Source organism: Phascolarctos cinereus, unplaced genomic scaffold (genome assembly GCF_003287225.1).
Source record: "Phascolarctos cinereus isolate Bilbo 61053 unplaced genomic scaffold, phaCin_HiC Scaffold_5;HRSCAF=322, whole genome shotgun sequence".
In the NCBI taxonomy this organism is placed as follows: Eukaryota; Metazoa; Chordata; class Mammalia; order Diprotodontia; family Phascolarctidae; genus Phascolarctos; species Phascolarctos cinereus.
Window position 1 is genome coordinate 437209929 of NW_027555958.1, and position 9722 is coordinate 437219650.

A 9722-nucleotide genomic window follows, 5' to 3' on the forward strand; every position below is an offset into this window, starting at 1 on the left:
GAAAATATGTTTAATGGGTATGTAAATGTAAAACCTATATCAGATTGTGTGCCGTCTTGGGGGGGGGGGGGAGGAAGGGGGAGAAAAATTTTCAACTCAAAAGCATATGGAAGTGATTGTTGATAAATCAAAATAAATTAATAAAATTTAAAAAAAGATAGGGGCTGGAGGGGCAGCTGGGTGGTGCAGTGGATAAAGTTCTGGCTTTGGAGTCAGCAGGACCTGAGTTCAAATTTGACCTCAGACACTTGACACTTACTAGCTGTGTGACCCTGGGCAAGTCACTTAACCCCAACTGCCTCACCAAAATAAGAAAAAAAAAAAGAAAAGAAAAGATAGGGGCTGGAGTAGATGGACACCGAAATCCCTTCAGACTCTGAAATTTTGTGATTCTTTGGCCAAGTTGTACAGAAAACTCTGACTATCCTAATTAATCCTAGCAGAACAGTATTGACTCCTTTTATTGACCATGTGGTTTTTCACTGTGGCCCAGATGTCTCAGGATCATAAGATCATAGATTTAGGGTTATAAAAGAATGCAGAAGTTATCTGGGGTAACCCACATATTTTAAAGACAAAAAAAACTGAGATGGCTTTAAATGCCTGGCCAAAGTTTGCAGTCTGTAAGCATTGGTGCTAAGATTCAAACCCTCTCCACTTAAAGCCTAATAAAGTTGTGTCTGCAAAGAGATGCCTGATATGCCATGTGAACTGGAGGGATTCTGCAATTCTGCAATTCCATCAGACCACATTTTCTGGTGGTTCATTTCTACCAGTTGTAAGTATCAGGAAGACTGAGGCCAACCACATCTTTAAGATTGGGAGAGTTAGCAGGGCCATCTAATAGCAGTAAAATCTGGGATCACAAAATTATATATCACAGGATCATAGTCTTAGAGCTGGAAGAGAGCTTAAAGACTATCTGGTTTTCCACCTCCACCCTTCCACCACCATTTTACATGATGAGGAAGGAGAACTGCAGAGAATGAATGATTAGCCCAGAGTCACCCAGCAAGTAAGTGTCTGAGGCAAGATTAGAATCCAGCTCTTCCTGATCCTTAGTGCAGCCCTCTACCCGCTGCTCTGTGCTGCTTCTAAATCTTTGGTAGCAAGAGCATGACTCCAATATGTTGGCATGATAAAAGGTCAGATGACATCTTGCAAATGGGAAATAAGCTGTCGGGTAACCCAGGGTATGTCTCCCAAAAGCTTTGTCCTTTGGAAAGCTTTTATGAAATGAGGGAACAAAGTAAGCAGGAACATGATGACCCCAGGAATGTAAAGGAAAATGGAAGATTTCAGAATTCAGATCAGTACAATGCCTAATCGTGGTATCAGGGACCAACAGAGGCGGTAGACAACCAACACCGAATGAAGTATCAAGTATTAGACAAGATCAATTTCTCCACCAATGGAGACCATGCCATACTCATACAAAGGCCATGCTTGAGCCCTGGGGAACAGCTGATTTATTTGGCAGAGATGTGTTTCTCTGCTGCAGAGGAGACTTCTGGGAGGAAGAGGAGAAGTCATGAGAAAATGACAGCAGGACGAACATTGATAAAACATCTTAAAAATTCAACTTCAACGAGACTAACATCTGTGAGATAAAAAAACAATTAGATATAACTTTTAATGCCAGGGGCTGTCAGCACCAAAAGAGGCTAATCACCTTGACCACTGTTTTACTATAATTGCATTTTGAAAATGAATAAGGTAATAAAAACGAGTAACCTATAATCACATAGATTTCTGTCCTGGCTCGCTCTTCAGAAAGTCATTTTTTTGGATGCCCAAGGAATATGGCATGAAATCACTTATTCCATTGTAATAATAATGACAATAATAGTTTACATTTCCACACACCCTTATGATTTGCAAAGGGCTTTATTATAATATTATATATGAGGTATATATTACCTCATTTCATCTTTACAACAACCTTGTAAGGTAGGTGCTATTATTTCCAAAAGAGGAAGGTAAGGCTGAGAGAAGTCAATTGACTTGCTTAGGGTCACACATCTAGTAAGTGTCTGAGACAGGATTCAAACTTAGGCCTTTGTGACCCCATGTTCATGCTCTATCCACCATATCACCTAGTTGCTTCACTGTAGATGAGGTATTTTCAGGCAAATTTGTCAGTCACATACAACAGAAAATGGTTGCTAAAGTGTAATTTTGCTTTAGACATGGGAATCACTTAACTTCCCCTGCCTCAGTTTCTCCATCTATAAAATGAAGGGGCTGTTCTTGATGGCCTCTAAGGTTCCTTCCAATGATCCCATCTTTCTGTGACTTCTGAAAGATCAATTAATAGGGTAGCAAAGGAGGTGATCATACCAGCCTGTGTTATCCTCATTTCTGCAATTCTGTAGAATGTGTAACCTCTCACCTCCCCCAGCCCAGGAGCACAACAACCAGTGGGCACAAACAGACACACAAACCAGAAATACTGAACTCTTTTCTAACCAACATCTGTCTCTGAAATAAGGAAAACCCCAAGCCCACTAGTATGCAAATTTCACTTTGTCTCTTAATGATGCAAATCCAGACTGGACATTTCTTATAGGCCTGTGTTGTCTCCAGAAGTGCAAAGGTAACTGAGTCCCAGGAGGCCACCCCCAAGAACGCCCACAGCCTGTGAGGTCACAATCGGAGCTTTTTCACTATATGAGAATTCTCTTTTAGGGGGCGTTTGCTTAAAAATGTAAGCAATTTCTCAGACGGAAGATCTGAGTAATTCGAAAAAGGTCACTTGCCTCCCTTCTCCCCTCAAATTAAGTTATTTTATCCTCACATTCACACTGTACTCCCAGGAATGTTTTCATTGTTTGTTTCTGCAGGGCAGCATTTTAGGCTGTGATGACCAAAAGTCATGTGCTGCTTCTACTCTCTGGCAGCCACCCCTCCACAGAATCAAACCAGTAACAAGTAAACGTTCTCACCTTGGTCTGGGATTTGTCCAGTACCTGCTATGACACATAGTGTAAGAAAAAGGAGCAGGGCTTTCCTGAAAAAGAAAAGAAAAAGAAAAAGAATTATTTCTTGGTCAAATATTTACTCTAAAAACCACATTAAAAAACCCAAAATTTAATACAGAAGTAGGAAAGAAAAAGGCCCTTTGATAATCATGTTATTGAGTAGTTTCAGTCATGTCTGATTCTCTGTGACCCCATTTTGGGGGTTTTCTTGGCAAAGGTAGTGGAGCGGTTTGCCATTTACAGATGAGGGACTGAGGCAAACAGGGTGACTTTGCCCAGGGTGACAGAGCTAGGAGGTGTCTGAGGTTGGATTTAAACTCAAGTCCTCTTGAGCCAGTGCTCTATCCATTGCACCACCCAGCAGCCCTGGTAATAATAATAATAATAATAATAATAATAATAATAATAATAATAAAATATGTATATAACTTAAGGTTTGCAGAATGCTCTACATCTTATTTCATTTGAATCTCATTACAACTCTGACATGGGTACTTTTGTTATCATTTTACGGATGAAAAAACTGAAACAGAGAGAAGTAATAGTGATTCTGAGAGTCACGTAGCTAGTAAATGTCTGAAGCAGAATTTGAACTCAGGTCTTCCTGACTCAGGTCCAGCACTCTGGCCACTGAAACACCCAGAGCCTTTGATTAGCAAAATACTGTCATATCAAATGACTACAAAGCAGGGAGCGATAGACAATAACCCAGGTTACAAAACCTAGACCCACAAATATCTTGAAAAGCTGGAATGATAGGCCGGATCTTATGAGATTAAATATAATAGGCATAAATGTAAAGTCATGCACTTTATCAAAAATATCAGTTGTAAAAGAATAAGCTAGTCAGACAAAAGTACACTAGTTTACTTAATACAAGTAAAGAGTTGATTCAACTTCAAAAAAAATTAAAATCACAGAAAAATAGTGTCTAAGTCAAGGAATCCATCAATTATAATAATAGGTCCAGAGACAGAAAAGACGCCAAAGAGGGGATGAGTCCGTGAGTACCTCTCATGTGCCAAGCCTGTAATGGTGCTGGTAATCCAAAGACAAAAATAACAGCTAATAATTTACAAACACTTTACAATTATTATCTCATCATTTCCTGCCCTCAAGGAGCTTACATTCTCTCTGGGATAACAACGTGTACATATGTAAGAATATTTGGTTTGATTAGAACTAGTCTTATGATGTCATTAGTCTTGGGAAGTCTCAAAGAGGAAAGTCCTTATGCTGATTGCTATTTATAACCTTAGATGGGGGTCAGCAAACCATGGGTCAAATCTAGTCCACTGACTATTTTTGTAGGGCCTGAAAGATAAGAATGGTTCTTACATTTCATAATATCCTGGGCCACATGAAAAAAGATGGAGGGCTCGATTTGGCCCATGGGCCATAGTTTGTCAACCCCTACCTTGGAGAGTTACCTGGCAAATGGAACGACTGAGTGATTTGTTCAAGGTCATATAGTCAGGCTAGAATATGAATCAGGTCTTCCCAAATCTAAGACACTATCTTTATCCATTGTGCAAAGTTGCCTCTCAGATACAAAATACAGCTAAGGTAATTGAGGTAGATGGAAGGTACAGAAAGAAGGCTGTACAGAAGGGTTTCTTCTAAAGGTGACACTATCATGTATACCCTAAGTCAGTCCATATCTGGAATATGTCTTCAGTTTGGATACCATATTTTAATAACACATCCCAAGGAAGGCAGACAGAATGGTGAGAGAACACAAAAACCATGTCACGCGAGGGACAATTGAAGGAATTGTGGATGCTTAGCCTGGAGAAGACATAGTTATTTTAGGATATTTGAAAGATCATCATGGGGAAGAGAGATTGCATTTGTTCTATTTGACTTCAGAGAACCAAACTAGAGACCAGTGGGTAAAAGCATAAGAAAGGTAGAGATCAGAAGAATAGAGGAAAGAATTCTTGAACAATTAGAAGTCTGAAAAATGGAATGGACCATTAGGTAGAGAATTCTCCATCATCAGAAGTATTTGAGAAAATATTGGGTTATTATCTATTAGGATTGTTACAGAAAGTATTCCTTCTTTGTTCCACGGGAAAGTGACTTCCATGGGCTAGAGGTGACTCCCAAGATCCCTTCCAACTAGACATTTTATGATTTTTATGAGTAGACAATAGTTGGTACAAACCAAATTCACTTCAAATGAGCATAAACACCTTGACTTCAGTGATTGTGTGATATATCTTTTCACAATGGTGATTACATCTTATAAAATCACAAAGTAATTGACCACATTGGTTCCTTGCTGAAGAACTTTCCATGATTCCACCTGGACTTTGGGGAAAATGCGAATTTCTCCTTCTGGCACTTAAAATCTTCCACAATCTGGATAAAATAGCTTTCCAAATTGTTCTTACATTACTTCTCCCAGCTAATACTGCACTTTCTATAGTCTAGTCAGATTTATCTATTTGCTGTTCCCCACACAAAACATTAGGACAGCTAGGTGGCATAGTGAATAGAGTACCAGGCCTGGAGTCAGGAAGACCTGAGCTCAAATCTGCCCTCATATACTTACTAACTGTGTGACCCTGGGCATGTCACTTGACCCTGTTTGCCTCAATTTCCTCATCTGTAAAATGAGAAGGAAATGGCAAACCACTCCATCATCTTCACCTAGAAAACCCCAAAAGGAGTCATGAAGAGTCAACAGGACTGAAACAACCAAACAACAACAAATCCCAAACATTCCATCTCCTGCTTCCACGCATTTATAAAAGCTGCACTGTACTCTCCTTGTGCCTTGAATGTACTCACTCCCTTTACCTCTGCCTCTCAGAATTCTTAGCTTCCATCAACACTTAGCTCAAGTGTAACCAGCCTGGTGTTAGTTCTAATAGGCCTTCCCAATCACTCTGCATTTACTTTTTGTGACACTTTTTTATGTACATCTTGTTCTCCCCAAATAAAATGTATGTTCCTCAAGGGCAGGGACTGTTTTGTTTTTTGTTTTGTAGTCCCTGGACCTAGCACAACCCTGGGGCAGATAGTAGATGCTCAATACATGCTTCTTGAATTAAGCTGAATTCTTTGAATTCATAGGAAAAAGTCAGTGCTGTTTGCACAAGATTAGACATACAAACCACTCATATTAGAATCATGAACCCATTAGAACCCAGCAGGTTTGGGTATCAGGTTTTTTTTGTATTTAGATCGACATTGAGAAGTTTGATTAGGATTAACTACTTAATGTGCTCACCACCATATATATATACGTGTGTGTGTGTGTGTGTGTGTGTGTGTGTGTATGTGTGTAGTGGTTTGCCCCTCATTCTCAAAGAGCCCATGACATCAGGGAGATGATGACTTGACTTTGATTTGAGTAAGGAAGGCTGTGCAAAGCCACCAGCCTCCCTTTCTCCTCCAGAGCCATCTGAGCCCAGTGGCCAGATATCAATCAGGATGACTGGATGTTCTCACCACCATATACATACACACATACATACACACATATATATATATATATACAATATTATATATGTATATATATAATATATGTATGTGTATATATATTATATATACACATACATATATATACATACACACACACACACACACATATATATATATATATCAGAAAAAAAATGCACCAAGAAGGGTAGCAGTTAAGGAAAGCTGTTTTGGTCTGGGAAATCCCAGGGATGGGGATCAAAATGGTATGATGATATTGATTTGATCAGTTCTTAGGTCAAGAAGTAGAGGAGAAGGGAAAGACAGGACACGAGTGGCAACAATAGAATGCAAAATACCCCAGGTGAGGATAAGAATGGATGGCTCCACTCCAGAGCTAGGACTAATATCTCTCTTGAGATGGAATGGAACTTGGAGCATTCTTATTCTTATAAGGAGATGTGTAACTTACCCTACCAAAAAGTGGATTCATTTGCAAATATCACCATTTTACTAAAACAATGGATCAATTCATACCACTAAGTGAGCCCCTGCTATGTAGGAAAAAGAATTGTTGGTCCATTCCCTACTTTCTATTTTGTTTCTATCAGTAGCATGTTTTCACCTTGACTCCCTTTGATGAGTGGTTCTCAAAGTGTGATCTGTGTAATCCTGAGAGACTTCAGACACTTTCAGGGGGTACATAAATTAAAACCTTATTTTCATAATAATACTCCTGTCTTTTACAACTACATGTCTGTGTGAAGCCAGATTTTCTTCATATACTTCAACAAAAACAACATATTGCAACAATTGAATGAAGAAGTAGGTAGGAGAACCACTGTCTTCTAAGCCAAACATTAAAGAGATTTGCAAAACTATGTAAAATAATGCCATTCTTCTCATTTAGTGAATATAAAATATAAATATATATGAAATATATATATAAATGTATATACATATACTGTATTATATATAATATAAATTATACTTTGTATGTTATAGTATCATAAATACATAAAATATATAAAATGAGTATAAAATATAGTTATTTTTCATTGAAATATGTTATTTATATTAACATGAAATGGGCTTATTACTGTTCTTCTTAAATGAACTCATAAACAGAACAATATTTTCCAGTTTTAATTTCTAATATGAGAAATGTTGATACATACAGCCTACATCAACAAAAACTTTTTGGGGTCTTCAATAATTTTTAAGAGTTGCAAGGGGGTCCTGAGATAAAAAATTTGAGAACTACTCCTCCACAGTAAGGAATAAATACAAAAGATCTATAATTTTATAGGCTGAGAAATGGCACCAATTCAATTACACATTTATTTAACACCTACTGTGTATAAGATGCAAAATTATCTCCTGGGGGTACAAAGACAAAAAGTGAGTGACTTCAAGGAACTTTCATTCTACTTAGGGGGTGGGGTGAGAACACATGTCTCTGAATATGTAAATAAATTCAAAGCAATATCCAAAGGAAGATAGCTGATAACTTGAGGAAGGGCGGGGAAAAACCAGAAAAGGCCTTCTGAAGAACCCTCACACAGATCACAACCCATCTCTGGAATTAGCAAAGCAGTCATGGACATTCATCTATAGCACCTAAGGTGATACGAGCTTTCCAGTGCCTCATAGCTATTAATGTATCAGGGGCAGCATTCTTTTTTTTTTTTTTTGGCTGGGCAATGGAGTTAAGTGACTTGCAGGGTCACACAGCTAGTAAGTGTTATGTGTCCGAGGCTGGATTTGAACTCAGGTCCTGCTGAATTCAGGGCCAGTGCTCTATCCACTGCGCCACCTAGCTGCCCCCAGGGGCAGCATTCTTACCTACCTTATTCTATCTCCCTCTTCACTATTTTGCTGACTTCTTTTTAGCAATGTCTGACTCAGTGTGATAAAACTAGATAAATCAAGGAATGAGCACAATCCTTATTTATTTTGAGAGTGATTCATTCATTAGTTATGCAATCAAGGTATAGTTGCCAAGAGAAAAATTTTGGACCAGGGCTCTATTACAACTCGTAATTTTGATAGTGGGCTTAATGATAGGTAACCAGTTTCAAAGCCTCAAGACCTAAGCCATCCAGACAACCCACAGTTCAAATGCTGGTCAACCTTAACTTGCACTCAGGAAAGCAACAGCAAAATTATAACATAGAGTCTTAAAAAGACTTTCAGCATAAAAGAAAATCACATACATGGCAACCCATTTAGATGATTCTTTATCTAGAGATGTGTCATATTTAATAGTTTTAATCACTGTCTTTATGTACAATATGGATCGCTCTGTGATATATTTATCTAATGTATACTTATATGATTGCTGTCGAGTCATTTCAGTCGTGTCTGACTCTTTGTAATCTCATTCGGGGTTTTCTTAGCAAAGATACTGGAATGGTTTGCCATTTCCTTCTTCAGTTTGTCTTACAGATGAGGAAACTGAGGTAAACAGAGTTAAGTGATTTGCTGAGGGTCACATAGCTAGGAAGTATCTGAGGCCATATTTGAACTGAGAAAGATAAGTCTTCTTGACAGCAAACCTGGTACTCTATCCACTGCGCTACCTAGTTGCCCCTCCTTATATGATAGGATACTCCAAATTATAAATTAAAACATTGCCCTTTTTTTTTCTATGATCCCAAGAAAAGTTATATGTAGCTTTCAACATCTGGAACAATGACATGAAGATTTGGCACTCTTCTCTTTGGAATGATCTTTGGCTAATGTAGAGTGAATTCTACGGTACTCACTCTAGACTGGTAAATCCCAGTATGGCCTTGAGTCTTAAGTGACAGGAGTCTGTCTCCCTCCTTTTCTGTATTTCCATGCATTAAAATAGTACATATAGATCACTCAGATTGGCAAATAGCCCAGTATTGCCATCATCAGGTGATCACTCATCTGAATCATGCTGCCTTAGCAGAATCTGAGTAGGGGAATAGGCAGCACCTGTCCTAGGGTACCTCTGGCAGAGGCTGGAACTTTAATCACTAGCATGAGTTGACAGATGGAAAAAATCAACCCAGTAAGCACTCATATCTTACCATAAGGGTGAAGAAAACACCTGCAGGAATGCATTTGATGGGCTCAGCACCTCCCCCCACCAATGACCTCAGGAAAAAAAAAAGTTTGCCTCAGACATGCTGACAAGTTCATTCATGGTTCCAGGCAAGAAAATCTAAACTTGTCAAATATCTTTTTCTCTCACCTTATCCAGGTGATCCCAGGAGATTATGACAAATCGGTTAGACCATACCTTATGTAAGTGTACTTAACGTACCAAACCCCATGACT

The 9722-nt window shown here is 38.6% G+C and overlaps 1 protein-coding gene across 1 annotated transcript in view; it reads right to left on the reverse strand.

Annotated features, from left to right (window-relative positions):
* COL24A1 (collagen type XXIV alpha 1 chain) overlaps positions 1-3999 on the reverse strand; it is a 353333-nt gene extending 349334 nt beyond the window's left edge. The window contains 2 exon segments of the mRNA XM_078155798.1: positions 2946-3044; positions 3993-3999. Of these exon segments, the coding sequence (XP_078011924.1) occupies positions 2946-3044; positions 3993-3999 (106 nt within the window).
* Between the last annotated feature and the right edge of the window lie 5723 nt (positions 4000-9722).